This window comes from Pungitius pungitius, chromosome 13, assembly GCF_949316345.1.
Source record: "Pungitius pungitius chromosome 13, fPunPun2.1, whole genome shotgun sequence".
Classification (NCBI taxonomy): domain Eukaryota; kingdom Metazoa; phylum Chordata; class Actinopteri; order Perciformes; family Gasterosteidae; genus Pungitius; species Pungitius pungitius.
The window spans coordinates 17,797,245-17,823,995 of NC_084912.1; the positions used below are offsets into that span (position 1 = coordinate 17,797,245).

The 26,751-nt window shown below is 44.5% G+C and overlaps 4 protein-coding genes across 7 annotated transcripts in view; all 4 read right to left on the reverse strand.

Annotated features, from left to right (window-relative positions):
* Positions 1-902: 902 nt before the first annotated feature.
* LOC119214235 (E3 ubiquitin-protein ligase RNF166) lies at positions 903-8,430 on the reverse strand. Of its 3 annotated transcripts, XM_037465874.2 has the most exons (7): positions 7,669-8,427; positions 4,798-4,954; positions 4,573-4,685; positions 4,196-4,310; positions 2,853-2,960; positions 2,300-2,506; positions 903-1,908 (listed from the first exon to the last, which is right to left on the reverse strand). In XM_037465874.2, exons 1-6 carry the CDS (start codon positions 7,815-7,817, stop codon positions 2,441-2,443), a joined length of 708 nt encoding a protein of 235 aa, XP_037321771.2. In that variant the 5' UTR covers positions 7,818-8,427; the 3' UTR covers positions 903-1,908; positions 2,300-2,440. The 3 variants fall into 3 exon arrangements, with proteins under 3 accessions (XP_037321771.2, XP_037321769.2, XP_037321770.2); XM_037465872.2 differs by having other exon boundaries at positions 2,300-2,960; positions 7,669-8,430; XM_037465873.2 differs by having other exon boundaries at positions 2,300-2,960; positions 5,332-7,807.
* A 761-nt stretch (positions 8,431-9,191) lies between these two features.
* Positions 9,192-16,144, reverse strand: ctu2 (cytosolic thiouridylase subunit 2 homolog (S. pombe)). 2 transcript variants are annotated; one of them, XM_037465870.2, is made up of 16 exons: positions 15,912-16,144; positions 14,873-14,947; positions 14,423-14,501; positions 14,276-14,335; positions 13,762-13,822; positions 13,567-13,676; positions 12,566-12,810; positions 12,073-12,208; positions 11,864-11,995; positions 11,478-11,569; positions 11,212-11,309; positions 10,683-10,781; positions 10,412-10,517; positions 10,005-10,071; positions 9,816-9,874; positions 9,192-9,444 (listed from the first exon to the last, which is right to left on the reverse strand). In XM_037465870.2, exons 1-16 carry the CDS (start codon positions 16,142-16,144, stop codon positions 9,393-9,395), a joined length of 1,704 nt encoding a protein of 567 aa, XP_037321767.2. In that variant the 3' UTR covers positions 9,192-9,392. The 2 variants fall into 2 exon arrangements, with proteins under 2 accessions (XP_037321767.2, XP_037321768.1); XM_037465871.2 differs by lacking the exons at positions 9,192-9,444; positions 9,816-9,874 and having other exon boundaries at positions 10,054-10,134.
* A 312-nt stretch (positions 16,145-16,456) lies between these two features.
* cdk1 (cyclin dependent kinase 1) lies at positions 16,457-21,672 on the reverse strand. The gene is made up of 8 exons (XM_037466490.2): positions 21,540-21,672; positions 20,901-20,943; positions 20,347-20,503; positions 20,079-20,202; positions 19,416-19,586; positions 19,124-19,287; positions 17,944-18,085; positions 16,457-16,816 (listed from the first exon to the last, which is right to left on the reverse strand). The coding sequence occupies exons 2-8, from the start codon at positions 20,935-20,937 to the stop codon at positions 16,700-16,702; spliced, it is 912 nt and encodes a 303-aa protein (XP_037322387.1). The 5' UTR covers positions 20,938-20,943; positions 21,540-21,672; the 3' UTR covers positions 16,457-16,699.
* Positions 21,673-22,578: 906 nt separating this feature from the next.
* LOC119214100 (heterogeneous nuclear ribonucleoprotein L-like) overlaps positions 22,579-26,751 on the reverse strand; it is a 30,345-nt gene continuing 26,172 nt past the window's right edge. Inside the window, exon 14 of the mRNA XM_037465560.2 lies at positions 22,579-26,392. Within this exon, the coding sequence (XP_037321457.2) occupies positions 26,337-26,392 (56 nt within the window). The 3' untranslated portion in view covers positions 22,579-26,336. The remainder of the gene's footprint in view (positions 26,393-26,751) is intronic.

The window sequence follows — 26,751 nt, forward strand, 5'->3', positions numbered from 1 at the left end:
ATTTCAACACTAAGTGTGTCAAGCCGTTGGCTTCATATGGAGGGGCTCTGTGTATGTAACATCTTCTTTATTAGTTTATATTGGTTTGCTTGATCATATCCATCCTCCTACGCTACATGTTTTAAAACCAGCACAATCTGTTTTTTTAGCTCTTTACAAAAGTAAGAATGATGCTGCACGGAGGCTCCAGACAGAATGTTCAGCAGCTGCAGGCTCCCCTTAAGAAGAGCATGAAGGGCCCCATGAAGCAGCCTCAAGAGCCGCCCAGGCTCCTTCAACCTTTGTATTGGTTCCAACCCCCCCCCCCCCTCCCCCCCCACTTGTGAGACTAAGATCCTGTTCCAATAGTAGTTGTGTGTCAGCAGCCATAGAAATCTCTTGTGTTCCACGTGGACAGTAAAGTAGACACTGAAGAAGAAGGACGATGTGGCCCAGTGAAACTTCATTGATTTGTTTTTAGTGTTTATTGGTGGCGAATGAGTTTCATCACTGGGGATCAAAAAGGTTAACAATGCAATTCAATGTGTTCATTTATTTCAATTATTGTATGTATTCTTGAACCGTTTTGAAGAGTGAGCGAGTGAAGTTGAGGATGTAAAATAAAGTTGTTTTTAAATTAACTTTCTAAGTTATATCCCTATTATGATGTTCATAATAAAATATACAGTTAGTGGTAAAATCTGATAAAAGTAGCAGTGAGCAGATCGATATTTAACATAGGACCCATCATTTGGACCGGCTCCTACCTGCACGGTCGGGTCGCTTGGAGAACGCCCCCAACGACTGCGTAGCTCCGTAGCAAAGGCCAGGAAGGAGGGGGCGCTCCTCAGAACCTCCTGGCAGCGTGTGTCTGGGGGCCAGGGGACTGATTAGGGATCACAGGCAGGTGAGGGAGCTCAGGCTGTGGTTTAAGTGCTTTATTTAACCGATTCCATTCTTGTGTGAATACAGATGAACAATAACACAAAGCAAGAATAATAATAAAAATAGGAATTCAAAATTCTGCATAACATAGGTTTCCATTCATACTGTAGGGTTTAGTAACTGAACGGTGCTAAATGGTAAATAATATTTATACTCCATGACTTCAGTAGTACTATATAGTGCCATATATTCTTTCCGTGACAACAGTGAGTCGCTGCATCCTGTCCAGAATGTCTCTGAATGTAGCACGGACCAGGACCAGCTCTCTGGGACCCGTCTCCATCCAACCGTGTCTTGCATGTTTATCAATAAATGTTAACATGCTGCTATATGGCGCAGTGTATTGTTTTATTATTGTGTATTTATTATATCGTGCCACACACACACACTTATAAAGAAAGGTAACATCCTTTAACAGCAAAATGTTTAAAAACTTGTAAAACTTTTATGTTTAGCTACCTATGTAATGTTAGCACAAAAAACAAAGGCAAAATCCTGAATGTTAACATCAATATTACTTTTCAACCAACGTTAGCATGGCTCGCTAACATTGTTTATTATTTATATCATCAAAGGGTTAACACACGCAAACTGCTGTTTATTTTATAAATCACAGTTCCATCAGAATACCAAACCTGGGGCTTAACAGCTGGGGGGGGGGGGGGGAGATGTGGAAATCTCTCGCCCATTGACTGGAATTGAAGTGAATTGAAGTCCTCCATGTTTTTTACACGTCCTTCTTCGTCCATCCACACCTCCACATGTCATCAATATGTTCAGCTCAGGGATTGGCTGACACCACAGCCGGATCCTCCATGCCTGCGTACCTGATGTCCTACCGTGTGACCATGGTTCACCTTGTATGAGGTCTTAGCAGTCAGCTCATGTAGGTGCAGTTTAAGCCTCTTTGCTTTTACGATTCCTCACACCAGTCAACAAGTCACCTCGACCTTCTAGCACAGCTGGGCACCAGGATGAACTCCTCTGTTAAAAGTAATCACATGATTTAGTTGCATCTATTATATACTGCTTCACTGTATCCAATACTTTCTTTCCGTTTCCTTATTAGCTCTTGAGTGCTGGATAATGCTTCTGTAAACTCCTCTTGAAGTGAATTGGCCTGTTTAATGCTCATCCAAAGGACTAGTTACTGACAGGGAATACCAGCATCAGGACCTCCTAGCAAGGGACCACGGGCCACTGATGAGGGTTCAAGGGTCAACAGCCTTTAAGATGTTTTAACTCACACACGCACGGTACCCACTCATGCTGTAGGGTCACAGTCACTGGATCCACTCCAAGCCTGCAGTGAAGATGCATCCAAACTGCTTCGGACCAGGAGAAAATGAATAGGTAAAGGAAGGAGGGTAATTACCAATTCCAGACCTGCTGAATCGCTACGTGAACCTGGCTTCTGTTGGCTGGAGGATGCCGTCTGGAGTGCGAGGAGCAGTGCAGGGAAGGGGGGGGGGGGGGGGGGTGGCGTGGTAGAGCTGGTCTCATGGTGCGATTAGGGTCAGTTTTCAGCCAGCGACAGTGACAGAGCCGCCTGCAGCGCCGCTTCTTCATCGATGCTGTAGTCCTGAGAGGAAAGCACAGACGCAACGCAGCCACAATGCCATTCACGTAAAACACACACCAGGTATTTCAGGTGGGAAGTGGCCTTTGAGAACAAGTATAATTCATCTCACGTCAAATAAGGGTGAGCCACATTCAAATTGAAACCATCAACTCAGAGAAATGAACTAATGCAAGCAAAAGGACGTTGGGTGTACCATACGGAGTGATTAATATTACTGGATGCTGTTACAATATAAGATATTTCACAAAGGACATATTTGACTTGGTGTGCACTGGCTGCATGTGTCATAATCATGAAACCAACACTGTGTTGCTGTGCTGAGACACGACATCAGCCCTGGACTTACAACAAAAGTGTCGTAAGAGAACTTGTGTCTGTGGAGCAGATGCTGCAGGAAGTTGGAGCTTTTATAGCTGGGGTCCCCCCACGGCATGGCAGAACACACCGGACAGACCTGGAGACACAAACACACCGCTGGCTTTAAGTCGAGTCCTATAAGACAACGCCAGCCTGTGTATCAGACACGGGACACAGCAGGAGGGTTCAGATAAAAGCACCATGTGAGTCTCGTTAGCTGCACGACCCACACAGACTACCACACAAGAGGTGTGTGTAAACACACAGCAGCGGTCCTATGGGAGTACACTTTCCATAAATAATCTCCACAATGACCTTCTGTTGTCTACATTGTCTATATTATGGGCCCTAAACAAATGTTAGACACTTTATAGCCAACGTTTCCTTAGATAAGTGTGAAGTCAACTACACTGTTTTATTAGAAGACAGTACAAGGTTAAAGTTCATGGTAGCCTCAAGCGGTTCGTGCAGGATGAGGTGTCTGTGTTATTCTCAGTGTTGTGCCTGAGCGCGTTCTTTGAACGATAGTTCAATCTGGCAACACCAGCCACCAGTGTCGCACAGCGCATGCGTCATCAAAAAAAAGAAATGCATGGAGGCGACAGCTGCGTGTAGCAAAGAGGCGGCGTATAATGATTTAAATGAGTTTTATGAAGTTACTGACAAGGTCAGTGAGGATGGGAGGAATCTGACCTTTCTTTGCAAACATTTGCACCTTAATGATAACTGTCGTGTTTTTATTCCTTATTTTAAAAAGCCCATTCAAGCAGCATGTGTTTGAGAATGTACTGTAGGGGTGAACGCTGCAGCTGCAGCTAGTGTGGAGTGAATGGACAGCAACATTAAAGCAACAATGTCCCCTCAATGCTAATGTAAACCCTGGTTGGATAAGGATTCAAAATTAGATATGAAGATTAAATCTGATGCAGCTTCAGTGTTAAAACTGATCAAATAATTGCTGTCTGTGGTTCTATATGGGCTGTGGCAATAATTTTGAAAAATAATAGCTTGCAGCAACATATAGAAAAAAAGAACTGAACTAGTTTGAACTGTGAACTTAGTTCAAATATTTTGAAGTTTGAACTATGAACTGAACTAGTTCATTTTAAAATGTGTGAACTGAACTTTGAACTAGTTCATGTAGAAAGTGAATTTTCCCCTGCTGATTCTACATCAGGGGTGTCAAACATACTAGATGACTTTGGTAGTGTGAGAATTGCAGAAGGACACACATTGCATTTTTAAAACAGTAATAAAAGGACCATTGTTTGGGCCAAAGTGGGCAGTTTGTGGCGCCGAACCTTCCCTAGACGATGTCATCTAGTCGCTTACCACTTTATTGGGGTCGTTGCGGTGACTGTCCATACAGTGCTTAACCAGCTCCTGCTGGTCCAGGTGTCTGGCCCCACAGAACGGACACACAAACGTTGAGCGGTTTGGAATATTGCTGCACATACACAGAGAAGAACACCTGCATTATAAGGAACGGATTGCACACAGTGGGTTGTATTGACAGCAGAGGTTAGAGTGGACACAGTGAGACACAAGGGGGCTTCTCTTGCACCTGGCTTCCAAGCCACAAAGCCACTTACATAGAGCCCTGTACCCCTCACTCACTGAGGCACCAAACGTTAATGAAAAATAATTGGAAAATGCTTCAGTGAACATTTTGGGAGTGAGTGTGCTAAGCGTGTTCAGAGTGTGAGTACCTTGGTATCGGTTGGGAAGTGGGCACCACAGGGACGAACTTGGGACAATTAGCTATCTGCTCCTGTACTTTCGAACAGGACGCAGTGTGGGACCTCATCTTTGCCAGGGCCACCTGAGAACACAAGGACCATCATTTGTCTTACTCCAGGCTCTAACTGACTCACGCTGACCAGTCCAACTGCACGCTGACCAGTCCAACTGATGGACCAGTTGCTCCAATCTACCTTCTTGTTACAGCCTCTGCAGGGAGCTTTGTGAGAGGCCAGCTGCTTCTCCACGCTGGAGGAGCGCTCCACCTTCTTGGGGTCAAAGGGCACGCGACAGAGCGGGCAGAGGGGCGAGGTCACCTGGAGACATGGCTGCAAGCACTCCGCACAGAACCTGGTACCGCCAGGAGAAAAGGTTAATGTGCCGCTCCAGAGAACCACGGCGACGGAAAAGGTTGAGAGGCGACCCCAGGTTTGTCCCTCTGGTCCTGGCTTTAGTCCACAATGCAATGATTACATGCTCAACTATGTGATGGTACTGTGCTGGTCTACCGCTGCCTCCATCTGGTGGAGTGGTTCTCAACGTTTGGATCTAAACAAACGTGGCGTCCACAGAAGTACTGTGTAGCCCTACTGTGTCTGCTTCTCTAAACTGGGAGCATGCATAACATGTGTATGGTCATGGATGAAAACTTGATTACAAATATGTAACCAGGCAACAACCTCTGGTTCTGCTGAGTGAAGCCAATGCAGAAGAGACCTCAAACCTACATTATGTTTAAAGTCCAGCAGGCGGTGACCCCTCTGGTTGTATGGAAGCACTGTCGCCTCCCACCAGGAAGGTTCTGGGTTAGACTCCACCCAATGTTCTCCCCGTGTCTGTGTGGGCTTCCTCCCACAGCCCAAAGACATGCGCTGGGGATTCGGTTGATTGGTAACTCTTAATTTCCCGTAGGTGAGTGGATGTGAGTGTGAATGCTTGTTTGTCTCTGTGTGAGCCCTGCGATTGGCTGACAACCAGTCCAGGGTGTACCCTGTATTTTGCAAGAAGCTAGCAGGGATTGACGAAGGATAAGCGGTTTGAATGAAGGTCACACGATCAGGGTGGTGGGTCATGACGTGTGTTTTCAATTTCGTTGGCTTCATATAGTATGTTATAACAGTCCACTAGGGCTGCACTGTATACCAGTTCAAAAGGTATACTTACGGTATGAAATTCTCACATACCGTTCATACCGGTGTGGCTAAGTTGCTATTCGGCAGCCCAAATTTTAATTTTTTGAGATTGAGTCATGGTTATAATTTTATAACAACAATGAATAACCCACAACAAACTCTCTTTAACAGGGTAAAACACCAGCTCGTGACACATACACTTTTAATTCTAATAATTGTACGTTTATAAAAAGAAATTGCCGCCGAACTGCATGCTGGGTACAGCTCACAACAAGAAGTAACTGTTGCTACACGAAAACGGAAAAGAGCGACACAGCTGTGTCTGTTTGAAGGGGTTTTGGTTTTTGGAAAATCCGACGCAAGTTACGTTAGATTTACTGCAATGTCTGTCGAGCCTCTGGTAGCAACACTAGCAGCCAAAACAAGCTAACACGCTAACACTCGCCGGCCAGTTGCTAGGAGAGGCACAGCTGTTCAGGTAGGCTGTTTGCAGCCACAACAAGCTAACATGCTAACGGCCAATTGCGAGCAAGTTGGCCAGCAGCAGAGCAGCTGGGTAGCTGGTCGTTTTCGGGGTCAATGAATTAATGTGTTTACTTGAAAAAGAAATACCGCGATATTCCAGGATACCGTCAGAATGTTTCTTAATACCGTGATATGGATTTTTGGCCATACGGTGCAGCCCTACACTCCACCTACTGGAAACTCTCTTCTTAGCCGACCAAAGTGCTTGTTGAATTTTCCTACTACTTTTCTGTGCTTTACCTTTCAAGCCATATACTGTTTTAAGATATGAAAGTAAAAATGTTCATTACAAGCATTGGTAAAAGGACGCTACAGACGGACAGATCGATGAAAAATCGATAAAAAACGATTATTAAAAGGTTTTATTACCGATTCGTTGTTTCGCGCGATTATTACGTCACTCAATGAGTTGCAAAATATGCAAAGTCAATGTAAAATGGCACGGGAGCACCACGCTGTCCCGTTTTGACGTGAGGAACGTAAGGAGCCTCCAGCAGCTCTTCTGTAGTTTACTCATCATCCAGCTGATCCAGCTAGCGTTAGCTCGCTAATAACAGCAGTTAGCAAGACTAAAGACACCTTTTCATTTACTCGCCTTATTTGGACCATTCATCTGTTGTCTTGTATATATTTTGTGTTTCGTCCCATTTTGGTTATTGTTGACAAATACATTTGTATGTGGTGTACTTTTTAATGCTGTCATATACGGTAGTTGATATTACGCCTCTAAAGCACATATGTCAAACTCTCGGCCCGCGGGCCACATACGGCCCGCCGGGGCGTCCAGTGCGGTCCGCCGCCGGAGTGCGTTGGCCGTCACCGCCAGTCAGTGAACTGTCGGCCGTACCGATCGCTGGTCGGATCGGCAGCGCCACACCCCCCCTCCCTCCCCCCGTCACCCGTACCGTCAGTGGCCCGCGTTCGTTCGAAGTGGGCAGTATCTGGCCCGAACCTGAAATGAGTTTGACACCCCTGATCTAAAAGAAGACACACGGTGAGCCATTAAACCAGCGCGGCTAACTAAAAACCTGCATTTATTTACAAATGCCATTTTAAAGCACTTGGTTATTTTTTTTTTACCTGTATTTAGATGTGATGTATACATTTAATTAACTTGCACTACAATGAAAAAAACTAAAGTAGTACATATACTAATGTAGTCAAAACTAAAGCTCCCCCTTCACCCTTTTAAGGGACGAAAATGTTTTTTATGTAAAAGTCTGAGGAGCGAAAAAAGACTTCAGCTAATGGAATACAGATATATTATTAATAGTAATGGTATTGGGGGGGCTGTGGGTCACAGATCCGTCGTGGAGGTGCTGCTTGCTGCGGTCACATGGGACACGGCTCCGGGAAGACACACAAACAAACAACAACACGCATCCAGACAACAAGAGGCTACTTTACGTGTGCGCGCAGCTGGCGATGCTGACGGCTTTGCGGTAGACCTCCAGGCAGATGGGACAAGAGAACTGGCTCTCGATGCCCTCGGCCGGGGCAGCCTGCGGGCGCAGCGGGTTGCTCGACGAGACAAAGCTCCGAAACATCGCCATCATGGAGCCGGAGAGGAACACCGATAAGAGGAGGCTGCCCCCGCTGTCCGAACCGACCTTAGTTGGAAAATGTCAATAAAGCCAAGCATTAAGGTTACCTTCCTCCTCGATGGAGGAAACACGCCGGAGAGGTAAACATCACGTGCAGGGACCGTTCGCGCGCATCGACGCGTTGCTGCACGTGAGCTGGATGTAAAAACGTCGCTGTGTAAACTGCAGGGTCCACGTGCTTGTCAGATTCGCGCTCCTGAGATCAACGCCTGTGGACGCGCGCGTCTTTGTGGAGGTTCTCACTTTCTTTGCTCAAATGTCCTCCCAAAAGCCTAACCGCTGAACCCTGAGCCCCTCGGGGACAACCCTAACCCTAACCCTTCCTTATAAGATGAGGTAATTTAAATAATGTTGCATCAATGGCAAAATGTTATATTTTATCAATGAAATGTGTCTGATTTTATGTTTCTTTTCTCCATTTTAAATCCTCCACTTTTATAATGTATATAATTTGTCTGTATATAGATTGCAATGACGTGGGTAGGTCCCTTTCTGTAAGTCAGCATCCAGCATTTAATGTTGTCGGAAATGTCTTTATGGAAAACATTGAATTCAGGCATAGGTGACAGTTGATATATTAAACAATTGTTATTTAATTACAATCATTGAAGCGTTTTTATTTTATCTTAACCTAAAATAAATCATAAATCATTTATCATCCATTGTTCACTTCATCCCAAAGATCACAATGGTAACTTAATCCTGAGAGATAAGACCATCAATAACACATTTATAAGATCACGTCTTTCTATGGAGCACAATGGGCCAGGCTATAATTACATGTGTATTCATTTCAATTAATGCATATACATATAATGTATTATAACTGGATGTTCAATTTATTTATGAAAATACCAAATTTTGAATTGGCAAGTGGTAGGTTCCTTTTGCAGAACGGCATAAAATGACCTCAGACCCGCCTGCTGTCTTTAGACACTGAAGACTTGAGCCATGTTGGAGGATGTAGTACTAGTAGTCATGTTCAAACACACACTTTCATGAGATCAAGAGAAAATACATATTCTTAGCTGCTGCATGCCATCACTGAGTGGCATGCAGTTCATAGGATTGAAACAATAAATGGGCAATATGTGTTAACTCAGCATGTTAAACTAAATAAACCAAGAATTCATTTTCCAGAGTAATGAAATGAGTTGGAGGACTTACTTCCCATTTATCAGTGGGACTTGCCAAATGACCAGTTAAGGTATACATAAACATGTACAGAATCCCTTATAAAAGAACAATCCCAAGACCTTTTTGACTAAAATCTTGAGATTGGCAGAAGAATTGATGAATGAAAAAACAAACAGGGAAGATAGCATGTGAAGCAGCCAAAATAGAGACTTTATTATGTTGACTGTGGCATACAGTAACAGGTAACCATCCACCAGTGTGCTGAATGAGTCCATGTTGGAAAACACAGGACGTACAGATGAATATCCTTGTGAAGCGTCAGTACACCACAGCCCCCTGCAGGTCCAAATGAGCACAGTTGTGTAGTATGTTGCAGCTTCATTTCTTCCTCTAATCTCCTGCATCCAGCAGGAACTCCCCGATCTCCTCTCTCATGTGAGACCTGTTGGAAACAAGGCAACGGAGGTACTGTAGGGATTCTGTCATATATCCCTGTCCACCTTCATGGCTGTTGACAGCTGTCTAAAAGATGTTCACCAGCTTACAGCCAGCGAGCTGCTGGCAGAGACTAACATCTCCTGTACGCGAAGCTCTCCCTCATATTGTGATAGGCGGAGGTTCCACCAATCTGGCCTCTGTATTTTCAGACCAAATGGCGCTCTACGTTGCCTGGGCACAGATGCTCTGTTGCCACTTTGCACACTGAATGGCCGATGACGTCCCGTTTGACTGGTCGGGGTGCAGTTGATCGGGCCATGACAGGTACATCGGGCGAGCACAGGGGTGTTTAAATGAGCCAAATATTCTCTTTACCTTCTCTGCCTCCTCTGAGCCTCAGACAGGATGTAGTGGGGGAGATGTTCCACCGACGACTAGAAGGTCAACAGATAAAGAAAAAGGGGACAGGACGTCTATGAGACTAAAATGCTTCTCCATCGACAGCTTCGATTAAGTGATCACAACTAAGTACAATGTTTAGATTGTATTTGACACATGACTCACCATGTCTCTGATGGTCAGCTGACAGCTGTAACACAACACGCTCATCAGATCGGGGCTCTCTGGTCCCCTGTGACACATGGGGGTTGGAGGTCAAGTGGGCTGGACCAGTAGAACCCTTTCATAGAACCAACTACACACACACACACACACACACACACACACACACACACACACACACACACACACACACACACACACACACACACACACACACACACACACACACACACACACACACACACACACACACACACTTCCTCTGTGGTACTGAGGTCTGCAGGTGCATGTGGTGAAAGGGTTCACTTATGGAATAACATGGAATAATTGTATTTTTTTTATTTATTTGACTAGACCAGAGGTTTGTAGCGTAGTGGTGCTGATCAATAACCAATAACCGGGTCACTTACTTGGCAGACGAACAGCAGCCCTCACCACGTGCTGCTCTCCCACAATCCTCTCCTCCAGAGCTGCAGCACGTTCCAATGGCAGCAGTGGATTCTTGCTCCATTGGAACTTTTAATGAAAAATCAGTGTGTGGAAACTCAATTGTACACTTTTACAGTACTGTAGGATTCTAAAGAAAGGTGCCTCATGTGACCTGAGCTGGACAAGGTTTCCTCCCAGTTCCACAAAACCAATGTTTTGGAGATAATGTATTCATTGACATGTATACTGTACCTTGGTTATGGCTTGGGTTTACAACACTGCGAGCTCCTGCAGATTTAGCCTGAGAGAGCTGCTCCGAGATCAGCGTGGCCTTAAAGGCAGAAGCATTCTCTGAAAAAAGAACAAAGCAATGCTAGTATCTGCTGTGCAGGTCAAAAGGGCAATCCCAATGTTGAGCCCTGGTGCGTGGCGGTCTAGGGCCTGTTAAACGCCACACATCAATGTTCTCGGGGCGTTTGCTAACAAGCTAAATGCATTGAGGGTTCCCTTTATTATGACACTCAGCTTATTCAAATAGACATTGTTGCAAACATATGCTCTTTTTTTAATGGTTATGCCATTTTTGAGCAAGACCCTAAAACCTCTTAACTGCAGCAATTTGGTTTATTGAGGCATGATTTGTATCCCTAGTAAAAGGCACCAGTTAATGTACGTAAAGTACACACTTTGAATAAGGAAAGCACTAGTGTTCCCCCGTAAGAACATGCAGAATTTCCAAAGGCATCTGTCGTGGTTAGTAGATCTATTCAAAAGCACTCACCAGCAGCCGTGTCCAGGGCGCACATGCACAGCAGACATCGGTCACAGACATCAGCCTTGGAGGAGCTCCTACATGCAGTCTGCAGCTTCTCACTGGTCCTACAGCCAACACAGCAGAGTTCTAATGATCTCATGAGGGCTTCATCGCATGGCCTGTGTGTGTGATATGCTGCCCAGATTGGATCTTGGTAATCATTTGGAAGAGCCAGCTGTGTAAGCTACATAATGTTGATCCCCATATTGAGGACCTTCTTGTGTCATGCTGACCTGTAGATGGTGCTGACGGTGGAGGGGAAGTCTGCCTGCAGCTTGGTGACAAAGCTCTCGGTCAGACGCTGGATGCTGGACTTGTCCGTCGTCTGAGGGAAGGACACACGCAAACTGAACAAGGCCAGTGCAGACTGTTCCATCTCATTGTAAACATTGTTCAGTGCCCAGTTACAAAATATAGAGCAGGGGGAGGTGTGAAGAGCCGTCCATCTCTGAACCCACAACAGGGGCTCTATTACTTCCACAAAGGGAAACATCATTCTGTATGAGGGAGTGAGCCGCTTTACTTTGTTGGTCTTAAGATAATACGCTCCTTTACGTCGAGGGGGGGGGGGGGGGGGCATGAATCAACCAATCAGTCATCTGCTGCTGCTTGAACTTACCTTGGTCTCCAGGCTCGGTATGAAAACAGAAGGCACGCTGAACAGGCGGTTGTAGTAAGCTATTTCTTTAGCCGAGTAGTCCCTCATTGGTCTCACTAACAGGACGTCCCCATACCTGGAGTCTGAGAAGCCCTGTGAACACAGACCCACGTCAGTGCAATGCAACCTTCATTCCTCCGGCCACCTTTTCCCTCTGGTAGCATACACACCGTGTCCTGGGCCAGCTGTGCTCCTCTGCCCAGTGATATACTGGTGAGCAGTTTGATGGCCAGTCGGGTGCAGTTGTCTCCCAGCATCACTTTACTGTAGCCCTCAGTGCGAGCAGTGTGCACCAGCAGATGCTGCCTTGGAGGAGAACACAGCCAAACTACAGATTGATTGAATCATCTGTGGGCCTCTACGTTGTATCCAACAAAGGTTTCTTTTCAAAAAGGGGCGAATCAAATAACCGTGAGAAGAGCAAACCGCTTTGTAAATGAAATTCAGCAAGAATAAAATGAATCAAAGTCAATTATTAATGCTGAGCTTCTAGTCCTGTTGATGTTGAAACCAAAGAGCCTTTCCCCTACTTTCATACGGTTGATTAACCTCCTTATTTAATGGTTATGTCTTGATGACCCTTTGTAGCTCACTGGTTCTGATCAGCTGTTTGGGGGAAATAAACCCACTTCTTGAATTGCCTGCTTGTTGCATGACACCGACCTTAATGTGCTGAGCAGGTCTTCTCTGGCAGTCAGCGTCTGAGCCGAGCCAATCAGCTGCTGCAATAAGTGCGTGCGGGACGCCGGTACATCAGCGAGAGCCGTTTGCTGCGGTTCCAGCGACGACCGGCAGCCTCCCGCGTCACTCCGAACAAAGTCATCCACGGCCGCCTTGTAGGCGCCGGCTGCTGGTTCCCGAGGCGACGGGGCCGCCGCCGTCAAAGCTGAACTGGGAAGGTCTAGAACCTGAGAGGAGGTTGGAGGAACACGTTGGATCGGTTGGAGGCTTTTTAGCTACAGGCGGAACCTCAGACTGTATGAACTGACATGTCAGACTGACGTCAGATGAATTCATGTATTTAAACGGCATGTAAACAGGAAGTAGATTGGTTGCTTAGTGACGATAATAGAAGGCCGGTGCAAGATCCTCCTCACAATCTCACTCACCTCAAATGAACACACTTTGTAGAACTAAGTGAGTTACAAAGCTGCACGTCCTGATCTCTCTGTCTCACATCCTGGATAAAGAAATGTGGTCTACACACCTCTGTGTCATTTGACAACAACATGCTCCTGGGCTGCGTGTCGGACACCTGGACCCGATCTCCCTGTGTGGCTAAAACAACAGGACGAAGAAATAGGAGCCATAGGAAAGGCCAAAAGGGAACAGTTTAGCCACTACAAAAGGAAAGTGCTCAAATCCGCGAGCTGTGACTTCAGACGCCCATGTGGATTAACCACTAGCAGTCCATTAAAAAGTAAGGCTGCTGTTGTTTGTTGTTTTGTTCCAGCAGCACGACAAATCAGGGAAGAACACGTCATGGCGGCTAAGACAGGGTCAACATCAACGTTTCCCATGGTCTACATTTCTGCCCATCCACACCACAAATCATCACTGGCAAGTTCAAACTATCGTCAGCGTGTCCCAATCTAGTCCCACGTAGATGTGCTTTCCCAAATGGAAGCGTGGTGGTGTGCATGTAGCCGTACGGCCACGCTCACCTGCTCCAGAGGCACCATGATGAAGGGCAGACCAGTAGCTCTGAACACAGCCTGAAGCTCAGCAGCCATCCTCCGTCGGTCCTCCACAGCCTGACCTACTGCACCGCCCTCTGCAGCACGCACACACACGCACACACACACACAATGAATACGATTCAGCCCCAACATAGGAGTGACAGTTGCTATTTCATTTACCGTCAATGAAGACAATGGCAGGTAAGAATCTCAGCCTCTTGTGAGCATTCTGACTCAAACCCTAAGGCGGAACAAAGGTGGTTTAGTTGCATTGCAAAATCGGGTCAATGTTCAACATGAGCTGAAGACTAAAGAAACATCCCTGTGGTGAATTTATAAGCTTCCACGCATCTTCAATAAGTGTGTAAGTGAGAAAAGAAACGTCATCACTAGAAAACTAGTCCTTCTTTAGCTTCTTAGCCTAAAATTAGCATTTTACTCAACACTTCAAAACATCATGGAGGGCCAGGATGTTCTCTATTATCTTCTACTGTCATTAAGTTTGCTGTAAGCAGCCTATTGCAGTTTTACAGAAACATCTAGAATGTGATACATTGAGTAGCATTGGAATCATTATCAGGTGATTCGTAATGGAATCGTGAGGCCAGAAAAGATTCAAAGATCTAGATGAGAGCAGCACTCGTTTAACAGAAGCTGTGTTGGTGCTGAGATGATGTTGAAGAAACACGTTTACCTCTTGGACTTGACTGAGCATTGAGCAGGAAGAAGGACCTCCAGATACAGCCAGCAGCACCTACAAGCAGACCATGTGTGCTCATTATTGTAGGAGAGCCCATCAATTGTTGTGCAGTCACCTGGTGTCATGTGGCACACAGCTTACCTTCTCTCCAGGGAAAATCACGCGGTTCTTGCCCAGCACGGCTCTGAACTTATGGATGAAGTATTCCTTGAAACAAACCCTGACACAAGGAAATGAAAACAATGGGAGGTAAGCCACCCCCCCGGCTCGAAAAAGGTGACATGTCCGGTTTTACCACAAAATCCTATTTAGATATTCAATTCTAAAGGAGGGGCTCCTACTTTTAACACTAACGTGTCTGCTTTCATCAGCTTCCCTCATCTGTACTTTCAGAGGAGAGCTCCAGTCTGTCTGTGCTGCCACAGCTGATTATTCATGGAAATTATTTACGTGCTTGAAGCAGTTTATAACACAGTTCAAATCTAAGTACGTTCATAATGCTTCACAGACACAGTGTCTTTCTAGTAATGCTTTGGGGCTCTCGCAGTCGCTGAATAACTTCTCCATGACATCATCAGGACAGTGTCTTACCTGCAGAAGGCATCTCCTGCTCGGATGACCACGGCTGCAGTCCCCTCTTTGCATTTCACACATTTCTTGGAAACACTGAGAAACGGTTGAACATGGATTCATATTTTAGGGCACTTTTATCATACACTGCAAACAACTAGTCCTACATACTGTGTACTGTGGAAGGTCAATGTTTAGTACAAAGTCAGATTACAACAGTAATGGAGAGGTTTTTATTTCACGGGGTAAACATAATGAGGGCCCCTATTCAACAAGCATTATTGAAAGAAAAATACAATTACGTATTGCTGACTCACTTTGTGCAAATAAACACTCTAGATGACAACGAAGTAGATGGAGAACATTAGGAATATATGTCAGATTACATCGACTGGGGGAGGGGAGAAAGTTGCCATGACAGAGCTCTGTCCCTTCAGAAGCAACAAATACACTATCTCTGCTTCAAAATGACACCTTGATATGAATTTGAGGCCATACTGCACTGCCCTAGAGGAGATTATTTTATATTATTTTATATGTGTATGATCATGTTTCCGAGGGATCCTCTCCCACCTACAAGGCTCCACCCTGGACTGCATAGGTCAACTCAAATTTTGAGTAATAAGCAATACTCTCCTCTCACCACGGCCCTTATTTACCCACTAAGGTTTTGCAGGACGTGGATATGGTGAAGCACACAGTACACAAAACATATACAATGTGTAGTTGACGTGTTTGCACTGCTCATACAATATATTTGTTGTGGTAGAAGTGTCTCATGCACCAATCGCTGTCCGGAGAGGTTCTAACAATGGACTGAAGAATTCTGCATCCCAGATGTCCTCAGCAAGAAGACACATAAGTCTAAAGTGTCTTAACCTTTTTAGTTCACTGTACCAGGTTGTCAGATCAGATTGGCTGAGAGGGCTTCAGCACATTCCACCAATGTCAAATGATACAATGTCAAATGATTCAGAACCTGCTCCCCATAATTGTTTAAATCATTTAGAATAGACAGATGTGCCTGAGGGCTACGTGGAGTTACACAGCGCAGACCCACCTGGGCACGTCCGCGCGCTGCAGCGGCTCGTGGTAGTCTTCTTCCACCTGGCACATCGGGATGACGGCTAACGAGCGTGTTCTCTGAGCCGACTTTAAGAGTCCAGTCGTCTTCAGCAGCCTCCCCGGCTCCACTGAGCAACAGCATACACGTGTTGCGCTACGACGTCGTTGAATAACCACTCCGCTAACGTTGTTTATGTTACAACTGTGCGACACCGTGTCGCGTGCCATTCACGGCGCTTACTGATGACGTGCAGCAGCGCCCTTATGTTGTGGGTCCTCTGCCGCCGCCAGCTGGTGCGGGTAAGGAATGTGAAACGAGGGGCGCCCAACAGCTGCAGAACCCCACCCCAGTCAATCTATAATGAGGAATTACTCGTGTCAAAGACTTACAGGAACGGACCCCAGCTGGATTTCATTCAAATGTCTGCATCTCTTTATTTGGTGAGTTGTATAGCTAGAAAGTAGTCTGGCTCTGGTCCTAAAAAAATCCTGGCTATGAGGTTTGATCCTAAAAAAAGAAACATTCCTGCATGCATGCCATTTCAAAAATGCCAACACCTGAGCTTTAAACTTTTATTATTGTTATTAAGTATAAGTAAGCTCGGGCAAATGAGGAGAAAAGTTAAAAAGGTTGAGATTAACAGAAAGTGCAGTTTTATTGAAAAGACGTTGAAGAGAAAACTTGACTAAAAAAAGCCTACAACAATTATCACATACAAGTATTTACAGAATGGGAATTCACAATGGGTATGGGTGTGTTTGTATGTGAGCCGAGTAGAAGTTTTAGATTTTGTTGATGCTGGCAGCGGGCAGAGTGGATTTGTCCAAGTCCTCAAAGTAGGCGTGTGTCATAGCCTCTCGTGCAGAGATCCTTTTGGGGGGATTGTAGATCAGCATTTTCTACAGCAGAGGAACAAGAAAGGAAACCATCACTCAGGAGATAGTGCATGTTTATAGCCATGTATGGGGGTACACAAGTTTTGGAGAAACAAATATACAGGAAATCTAACTTTAAGAAGACACCCAAGTAGGTTTTCTGCAGTGGATAATCACCCATTGCTGATGGTCCCTTCTGGCAGATACACATCTGTCTCGTTGGGTTAGCTACTCGTCTACAGGGATCCACAGTATTTAGTCTCACCACCATCGCAAAAATCCTTTCAACGTTCCCAAAGTCAGTGCAAACCACGAGAAATGTTAAACGCCATCTCTTTACTTAATCTAAAGGGTAATCTGCATAAAACACCCATGAATGATTAGGATATTAAATACTGGATTTTTATTGATTCAATTTAATCAATAGTTTTAGATTATACAGATCAACTAATGTCCTTTACACAAGTCGTGTTTGAGGCCTGGAGATCGGACTGGAAGGGTTTTAAAGACAGCCGTGCTGACATGACCAGTCCCGGTTGCAGAGTGAACTAAACGAAGGTTCCTTGCCTACACACGCAGCAACATCTCCACCTTCAGAGGGTGGAGGTGTGATAGGCAGCATGCTCTTCAAGCAACAAAACCAAGGCGACAGTCTTCAGTCTGTGGTGGAATGAAGCGACGGGAATTTTCTTTTGCAAGCTCTCTGTCTGCTGGGATTGTGCGCACGGGTTTCATCATCTTACATTAGCATTGTTTCAAATTGTACAACTAATCAAATTGACCAATATTATTCTCACAGGGCAACAAGGAACTGGCTCCTTTACCCAGTCTCTTGTAGAGGGAGAAAATGTTAGTATTCACTCAAGAGCAGGGGAGTCAGACAACCTGCCAGGGGTTCAGCTTGGCTCACCCACTCACTTTGCTAGTGTGAGAATTACAGAAAAAATAAAAAATTGTGTCTATTCCTAATCAGTCCACTGTACGAGTAGGCGCTGTGACACACAGATCGAGAGCTGGTGCCTGGAGTGACGCTGTCCCCGTGCGTCCGTCAGCCAGAACACTCCTTCCTCTTCCCAAAGGCAAATCATTTCAATTGCTCTCCTAATATTAATCAGAGAAGTCAGAATGGAGTTGTTTACTGGTGTCCTTACCGCCAGCAAGTCCAGGCCATTCTTATCCAGGTTCTTCACCATTGAGGACAGGTTGCCACACTTCCATTTGGGGAAGGTGTTTTTGTAGTCAGGTAGGCTCTCTACTTCAGGCCACACTTCATTGTTTGGGGTCCCCAGAGTCCTGGAGAGCAAAAACAGACAGAAGGATTCAAAGAGGGACGCGCCTCAGGATTCCAGGACGAGAGCAGAGTACCCTGTGCTGCTGCTCGGGCCGCATGGTCTTTATGTGTGGATTGAGAATGATTAGATACCAAATACTGGAGCAGTAAACGCTTTATAAAACCAGCCATTAACCTCTACACAAATATAGCCTATAGCCAGTTATTTTGCAGACAAAACTAGGAGGGATAGCTGGATGGAAAAACAAGGTGCAGTCTCAAGACAGCAGAGGTCATGAATTAAGTCATTGATTAATATTGTGTACGAAAAATAAAAATACTAGCAGCAACATTCAAAAACACTGAAGTACAATAGATGCTCTGAAAGCCAACCTGCTACAATAGAGCAGACTTTATGCAGATGGGAACCGTTTTGCCCCAACCATAATATGAGGGGGCAGAAGGCACACCCTGCCCCATCAAGACATTTTGGAACTAAAGAAATGATAAATACATTATGGGCACGGCAGTTCCACCCCAACATGTGCACATGTGGCTCTTGCATCAGCGGCCACAGAGCGTGTGTCTGCCCGACAACTTTGGCTTTTAAGTTCCAGCAGCTATTCACATTATTCATAATTATAACGCGGGTAGATGAAATCCAGCATTCTGATTGGTTGAGAGCAAGTCACAGGGGGTGCATTATTCAGCAATAATGTACAGTAGCTGTTCACATTGACCCGAGCGTCCCACATCACTGTACACTCAAAGTAACACGTGGGATTTTGCGCGACGGTTAGTTGACATTTTAGCTTTAAGCTCGGTGAAAAAAACCTGGAAATCCCACAAATGATCGTTTTCAGGCAATGTGAGCTTTCACAACCGGACAATTAAGGTGGACGTCATGAGCGATGTGAATGAATGAGATGGTGAGGGACCCAATGCTGTTTACATGCCTCACTATCAGCGGACTGCCACAGCAGTGTCACAGTGGATGTAGTGGCGATCAAACAGTGCGAGAAAGGCTGCCTTACTATTGACTTCGACCGCTGAGCGTTTACCTGAAGATCCTAAAGAGCTGGTCTATCTCCGAGTCTCCATGGAACAGAGGCTTCTTAGTGGCAAGCTCAGCGAAAATGGTCCCAGTGCTCCAAACATCGACAGGGGTCGAGTATCGGGGGGAACCCAGGAGGACCTCTGGAGCTCGGTACCAAAGAGTCACCACCTGGAAACACACAATGGGCTCATCCAGCTCAGTGGTCATTTTAGATGCCACACATGAGGATGCTTATCAAGTCTGCACAAAGTCCTTTAACAGGACAGCTTTAGTGCTGAGTGTGTGTGTGTTCACACCTCATGGGTGTAGACCCTGACAGGAACACCAAAGGCCCGAGCAAGCCCAAAGTCTGCCAGTTTAATAACCCCTTTGTTGTCGATCAGTAGGTTTTGGGGTTTCAGATCCCGGTGGAGGACTCGCCGACAGTGACAGAAGTAGATGCCCTCCAAGATCTGGTAAAGGTAGCTCTAAGAAGGTGGTGGAGGTTAGGAAGACAATGTTTAGAGCTGGGAAACCGAACGAGCAGAACACAAATAGCACAAGACATTGCCCTTGGTGACTCAAAGGTGGTTGTACAGTTTTTGGGTGCCCCCCCCCCCGTCAGGATGCCCTGATATTAGTTGAAAGTAAGAGTTAGGAAAAGAAAAGGTAGTATCCCAATGAAAGTCTGATGGGATCGGGGAATTGAATTCCCATGTTGCAAATTCTGTCACATAAGATAAATAAATGATACACATTGTGTCACTTGAATGTGGTGTTCCATTCATTTAGTTTGACATGGTGGTCTTAAAGGTTTTAAGAAGGCCTTCCGTGATGCAGGAGCAGCCCATTACTCATAATAGAGAAATAGGATATACTCTACATGTGTGTGACTTTCTCTCAAAGACTTAGATTAACTGACTTTTAAACCAGTCTCCCAACCCTACTGCTGAGGGAGCCTATTGATTGCAAAAAGTTACCTTGACCAGCATAGGGTCCATGTACTGGCCAGAGGGGATAGAGTCCAGGTACTTCTTAAGGTCCATGGACAGGAACTCAAAGATGAGGTAGAGGCGAGACTCCTGCATGAGCACATCCAGGAGTCTGGGGTACACAAACACAGGAATTGGCAAGGGTCATACACTGTGTGTGTATATACCTACAAGCTGGAAAAACAGATGTACTTGTAAAACTTTGCGGTCTCCATATCATGGAACACAGTCTATATTCCACAGGAAGCCAGCGTACCGTACAACGTTGGGATGCTTCAGCTCTTGAAGCAGAGAGACCTCTCTGACGGCGGTGCTGGGGACGCCCTCCTCTTCACTCTCCAGGCGGATCTTTTTCATAGCCACAATCTGCCCTGTAGCCTTGTGCCTGCCCTTATACACCACCCCATATGTACCTACATTGCATAAGAGGAATGGCATTGATATGAAGCAGTCATAATCAACTCGATGAGCTTTAGTTATGACTTTGATGATACAAGTGCTTATAATGACAGTGGATCTAATTAGTATAAACATTTCCACTACAGTTGGTCACGTGTGTGTAGACATCATGGCATCTACATCTCAGGACTCCAGGTGAAAAATAGCCTTCTGGATTACGCATCATCTTTGAAGTGGTTTCATGCAGATACAAGTTAGATAGATTGGCACATTGTTTTTTGGTGTAGACACCTATTTTCTTGCAGTGTTAGAGGCTAAAAATAAATAATTCTATTGTTTGACCCTAGTTCTCCTTCAGCCCTGCACCTGAAGCAGGAGCAGTTACATTAAATAATTAAGATCAAAACCAACCTTCTCCGATCTTTTCTATCTTCAGATAGTCTTCCATTATTTCCTGTAAAAACAAATTGACATGTCAGGATTTCCGTTTCATCAGTGATCCGAACTATTCAGAAGCTTCTGTAAGGCTCAAGACCTTTCCACTGCAAACGTGTGTGAAAGATACATTAATTTAAAATGATAAAGTTATGTAAATAGCTCTTATCCTTATAGCTAACTGTAAATTCAACCACTTACAGCTAACGTTAAGTTGACGTTAGGCCTTTTGACCTCGTAACGTTAACCCAAGCTGTAACGTTAAGGCCAAAGCAACGTTACAGTCATGGTGGCTCATGTCTCTTTAGCGTCAGCCGTTGGCCCTTCACGAGGAGCTTCTGCCTTGCTTAAGGTTACGGCAGTAGCTCTCGAGAGGTGGAAAGAATTGAAACTTGTCCCACATCCAGTTATGGTTCACTTGAGTAAAGGGAGCGAGTCACGGCCACCTACGTCGGGTTAGCTAATGCTACACCGTCCAGGCTAGCGTTGCCTTCTATCGCCTTTCTAGCGGCAGTCGACCTGCTCTTCCGTCCCCATCGAACGGTGTAGCTTTCACCTAACCTGACAAATAACTAACTTCATATATGACCCAGAACAAAGTGGAATAATAATTACCTGGGAGCTTTTCCTTTGGTGGCGGATGTACTCTCCGTGAACAGACTGCCGCTGGAATGCTGACAGACTCTTTTGAATCGACCGCAGTAAAGCAGCGGTTCAAAACAGCCCAATGGACTCACGCGCTTCTGTTCAAAACCCGCCAATCAGGTACCGGGGAGGTCACACGTGGGTTGAGCGGGAACCAAAGCGCCGAAGAACTCGGGGATATTACGGCCCCGAGTTTGGTCTCCTAGGAGGGAATGCCTTCACTTCCAGAGAACTGAATGTCCCTCAAAGACTGGTAGAATGTGTTAGAGACATGTGAGACATGCGAGTATTCGTACAACTGTGCACTTCTCTTCATTAATTCAGCTACATCCCATGATGTGTGAGATCACTTGTCCCATAAAACTTGTCTGAAAAGCCAGCTGCTAGGGTTTTGTACTATTGATTTATCACTCATAGTATTTCCCAATATTTCGTACGACAAAGACATTAAGGGCATTAACCAACAAATTATACATTTGTGTCTACTGTCATATGAAATAATATCATTATTTTGGTTTGTAGTTTTTTTGATGAATACCAACTGCATTATAGGTGTTTGTCTTGCTTTGCAGTGAGACACACTTTAGAATATGCATGACAGCAACAGGTTAAAGGATTTCAGAGGCTAATCTTTTATAAAAGAAAACGCGGCGTGGATTTGGCGTGGGAAAATACGTGGCTTGTAGAAAGAGTTTACATTATTGAATGCCATACAAAGCTGACGATATAACTGATATGTTTTGGACAAAAGAGCTGGCGCAGAGATGTGAACTCAAGCCCCCCGATTAGAGGTGGTTATTTGCATGTGGACTGGAGGAGAACGGATTAGGATGATGTTCTGTTCAGCACCTGAAAGCCGTCGTGCTGACACTTCTACCTGCAGACAGCAGAGAGAGGGGACAATGGTGCCGGCCATTTCCAAACTGCCAAAAGATACCAGTGACCTTGAATGTAGTTCAAAGAAATAAACAGGGTCGGGTGGTAAATGAAGACAAGTGAGAGACTGCTGTTGAGCTGTTTGTAGCTGCCCTTACAACTGCAAATCTTCATTTATTACATCTGGACATGTACATATCATTTACAACAACAGAGATTCTTAAATTATTAAAACACTCATAGTTCTATGTCTTTATTTAGTGACTACGGACTGCTAACAACATTAAACCTTTATAGCCTCAAAATCACAAGCAACATGTGGATTTGTGTCCTGTGATGAAAAACTCACATCAGAATCAGAGTAACAACAAGCCCCATGTACCAAACCCCCTTAAAGGCTTCAAAAACTTCAAAAGGAATAAATCTAAAGATTTAATCGCACAGGGAATGTACAAATGACATCTAAAGGAGCAATAATTTAACTGGAGACAAAGTGGGAGTCATTTCCTAAACCATTTCACACCTTTTCCTTATTTACATATTGTGTACAAAAGCATGTCTTAATTCACAAGTGTGATTTTATTGGAACGATGAGACACCGGACGGAACAAAGACTGTGCTTCACCAGAGGAACGGCCTGCAATAGTCTATTCACCTCTATTCTATACACCAAAAGACATCTTGCATGAGCATTAGATTAGAAAAATAAGACACTTTAATATGTAATTCCAGTAGTTTTCCATGCGCAGTGCAAATAGGAATATATTTATTTTTTCAAAATGAACACAGGCATTTTGTCCAGAGGTGATACTGATTTTAAGGTACGACTAAGATGAAATGATACATACTGAGTTTGAAGATAAGATCAGCTCATTCTTAAGGAATCTGAGAATTCGATTAATACCCAAATTGGAGAGCTAGTTCCTCGTGCTACTTTAACGTACAGATTTATGCAGCTGTAGTGCGCTTCAGTAGTTCAGGGGCATTTAAAAGGTTCTGCTGAACTGAGGCTACATCCACACAGCTGTTGTAGAAATGATTTCTATCGAACACGTCTGAGAAGGAATCTTACATGACTATTCACGTGCACTGGGCGCGCCAGTATAAACAGGAAGTACACTGGTTTGTTAGTTACAGAGATGAACAGTTGTATTGTAGTCCTCGGTAATAAAAGGTTGCTTTGTAATCTTCCTCTACTCATATCCTTCCTCCATACTATCTACTCAAATGGACCAATTTCCCCCCAAAAAGCATTTTTCAAACTTATTTACAAAGAAGCAGGTCTTCCTTTTTTTTTCTCTCACACTGAAATAAAATGTTTCTGCGGCCAGTGTGTCAATCACTCATTCTGATTCAGGTAGCATTCATGCTTTTGTATGTTAACAGTTTCTTTGTGAACTTCACAATAGATGGGCAGAAACAAAATAATGACAAATGAAATAAAAAGAAAGTCAATCACCCTTCTCAAGGGGACTTGACGAATGTCCGCTTCACAGGGCTGGACACAGCGCTCCAATAACAGCTGCTACGACGCCATTACAATGAAAAAATGATGAATTTACTGCACTAGTATACACATGTTGAATGACTCTTGTAATGCAGGTTGATGTTGGTTTTCTAGGCCAGGACACAAAAGGAGCGTTAAAACCCTTGCAGTGTTACGTTGCACCATGGATTCAAAGGAACGAGTTTTAGCTGCAACACGTTCCAAAAGGTTTGCTGCTGAAGGGCGGAGGTTCTACATAGAACCGCTTCGTCACGTCCTGTGGTTCAATCCATGTTCTTTATTGTTTTCACTTCTTTATGTTTGGATGTTTTTAATGGTTTTATGTGAAGCACTTTGAAATGCCGTGAAATTGCCTGGCTATGCCTTACAAAAATATCTAAATAAAATAAGACTTATGGTTTCAATAAAAAACCTTTTCATCCAAAGAACCAACATTTCAACAATTAATGAGAGCATGGTTTACATAGCTCACATCCCCTAAGTCTGTGAGTGTCAACCATGATGGTTGTGGGTTGAGCAGCCGGAGCCCTGATGGTTCTAGATGAAACCCTAGATGGATAGTGGTCCATAGAACCTCCTGGGTTGGTTCAGGATGAGGTAAGGTAGCCGGTAAACCCGTAACCATTAAGGTCCCTCTCATGGGGGTACGCCAAAGAACCATATATGGTCCCTCTTAAACTGTTAAAAGGTGTCCTGGTAGGAACTATGACTAATGGGCCTTGAATATTATGGTCTGGTCCTGCTTTGTTTTTGCAGTGTTTTATGTTGGTCATGTTGTATGATGGGGCTGAATTATACGACAGATATGTATCAACTATGTATGAAAAGGTGTGAAGTATGATCATTCCTCAATAATGGGAGCCTTCAGGGTAAGGATGGCCCCTGTATCGCTTTTATGTTTGTTTGTTTTCTTGGTTTGGCCGAAACCCTCTAGATTTGTCAAGTGTCTATAATTAAATGTTATTTATGAATGTGAGAACAAATATATGCCATAAATGCCATTTTTGATAATAAAAGACAAAAAAACCTTGAATATTGTGGAATGGTAAAAGCAATTTGTCAATTGTGACCTCATGCTGAACCCAACCAATAAAGTCATCCTATGATTCTTCAATCCCACCGATGTACAGGTGAAACTCGAAAAATTAGAATATTGTGCAAAAGCTCATTACTTTCAGTAATTCAACTTAAAAGGTGAAACTAATATTTTAGTATATATATATACTAAAATAGGGCGGAGTGGCCCATCGGAGCAAAGCTCACTGACACCCACTTTCACCAGATGGCACACTCACAAGCATTAACATGCACAGAAGTCCAGTGACTGTGAGGACAAGGAGAGGGGAACACAACGAGACATTAGCGGTACTCCTCTACCTTACATTGGTGGAAGTGGATGATGAGATATTAATGACCTGAATGTCATATAGAGAATCTGTAAATGAGTCGAGGTTTCAGTAAAGCAAGAGGACCCTACCAGATACACCACAGAATGGTACTGCCGCGTTCTATTTTTCAATAAAAGGTTAATAAATACATTTAATAACGGAAGACGTAATAATGAAATACTCAGGGTAATATAATTGGTTTTGAAGCCGGAAATGTTGCTTTTCTGAAATGATGAATATCAGTAGTGGACACAGAGCTGCTCGTTATTTTCACTTTGCTTTCCCACCTGTCACATGGCATCGGCCTCCTTTCTGCTGCTAATAACATGCTCTGCCACAAAGTAGTGATAAGCAGAACCCCCTTCAGTCATTTCATAACATCCCCGCACTTTGAAAGACAGAATGCAAAACACAAAAGCTTTACTGTTCTTATAGAAGCACCAGAAATATTAAATAGAACCAATCAAAAGGGTCCATCTGCAAAATGGATATTTCTAGCGCCAATGGAAGATCCAGAGTGTCCACAATGTAAAGAAAATATCCTCTTAGAAGAATGAATGTGCTCAGTAATTAGCATGACAATCTGCCCATCAGAGTTTGAATTATGGCACTAATGAGCCCAGCGTAATAACCCATGTTATAAATGTACACACACTGTATTCATCCATTTCCTAAACACGTCTTTCTGTCTTATTGCCTGGATTTTGCTCGGCATGTCTTCCGTTCTTTTTTTTTGTCTTTTGGTCTGTCTGCCATTGCTAGAGTATTTCTGTAGGTTGTGATGGGATATTAGAGGATGACCGTGTGCCTAATGTTCAGTGTGGAGACAGCTTCTTGGCTCCCCTTAACACGTCACCATCTTCATCTCCTTCCACATTTGTCTCACTCATCTTCCTCTTCTTTCATCCATCTCTGCTGCACCTGTCTATGAGTCCATCTCCCTCTCCCGGGTCAAAGGCCGGCCATCACCGGGCTCTTCTTGTGCTCTGCAACGTCTTATAGATGAGACGAGGTGGAGAAACACAGTTTCAGGGTGTATGGGTTGGATCCATCTGAAACCACACACAAACACACAGACACATTTCAACAACTAATCTATGTTGGAGTAAGGAAGGGGTGATGGTGGTGCATGGAGTAATGTGATGCATTGAGACCCTCAAGGTTGCTGGTTCAAACCCCGGCTGCCCCAATTGCCATGTCAAAGTGTCCCTGAGGAAGACACCTAACCCCTAGTTGCTCCCCAGGCAAAAATGCATGTGTTGTAATGCAATGTAAGTTAAACGACATGTAATAATGTAGTATAATAAAAGGAAGCTAGAGACTCTGTTAGCACACACCCAAAGGGCAGCGCACTTAATGTATACGACCAGCCGAAGTATAAATTAATAAGTTGAGAAGAATCCGCCATCAG

Bases quoted from the DNA above. Each gene is read 5' to 3' on its own strand.
- LOC119214235 (XM_037465872.2), bottom strand. From the start codon at position 7,817: ATGATGGCGATGTTTCGGAGCTTTGTCTCGTCGAGCAACCCGCTGCGC. The intron at 4,311-4,572 runs GTACTCACACTC...GTGTATGTGCAG, and splicing joins ACTTCCCAACCGATACCAAG to CAATATTCCAAACCGCTCAA. The intron at 2,961-4,195 runs GTAAGCGACTAG...TTGTGTCTCCAG, and splicing joins GCAACGACCCCAATAAAGTG to GTCTGTCCGGTGTGTTCTGC.
- ctu2 (XM_037465870.2), bottom strand. From the start codon at position 16,144: ATGGCACGCGACACGGTGTCGCACAGTTGTAACATAAACAACGTTAGC. The intron at 14,502-14,872 runs GTAAGACACTGT...TCCTTGTGTCAG, and splicing joins GCAGGAGATGCCTTCTGCAG to GGTTTGTTTCAAGGAATACT. The intron at 12,811-13,566 runs GTGAGCGTGGCC...ACCTCCTCTCAG, and splicing joins TCATGGTGCCTCTGGAGCAG to GTTCTAGACCTTCCCAGTTC.
- cdk1 (XM_037466490.2), bottom strand. From the start codon at position 20,937: ATGGAAGACTATCTGAAGATAGAAAAGATCGGAGAAG. The intron at 20,203-20,346 runs GTACGCTGGCTT...TGTGTACCCCAG, and splicing joins AAGCATCCCAACGTTGTACG to ACTCCTGGATGTGCTCATGC. The intron at 16,817-17,943 runs GTAAGGACACCA...CCTCTGCTGTAG, and splicing joins ATGGCCTGGACTTGCTGGCG to AAAATGCTGATCTACAATCC.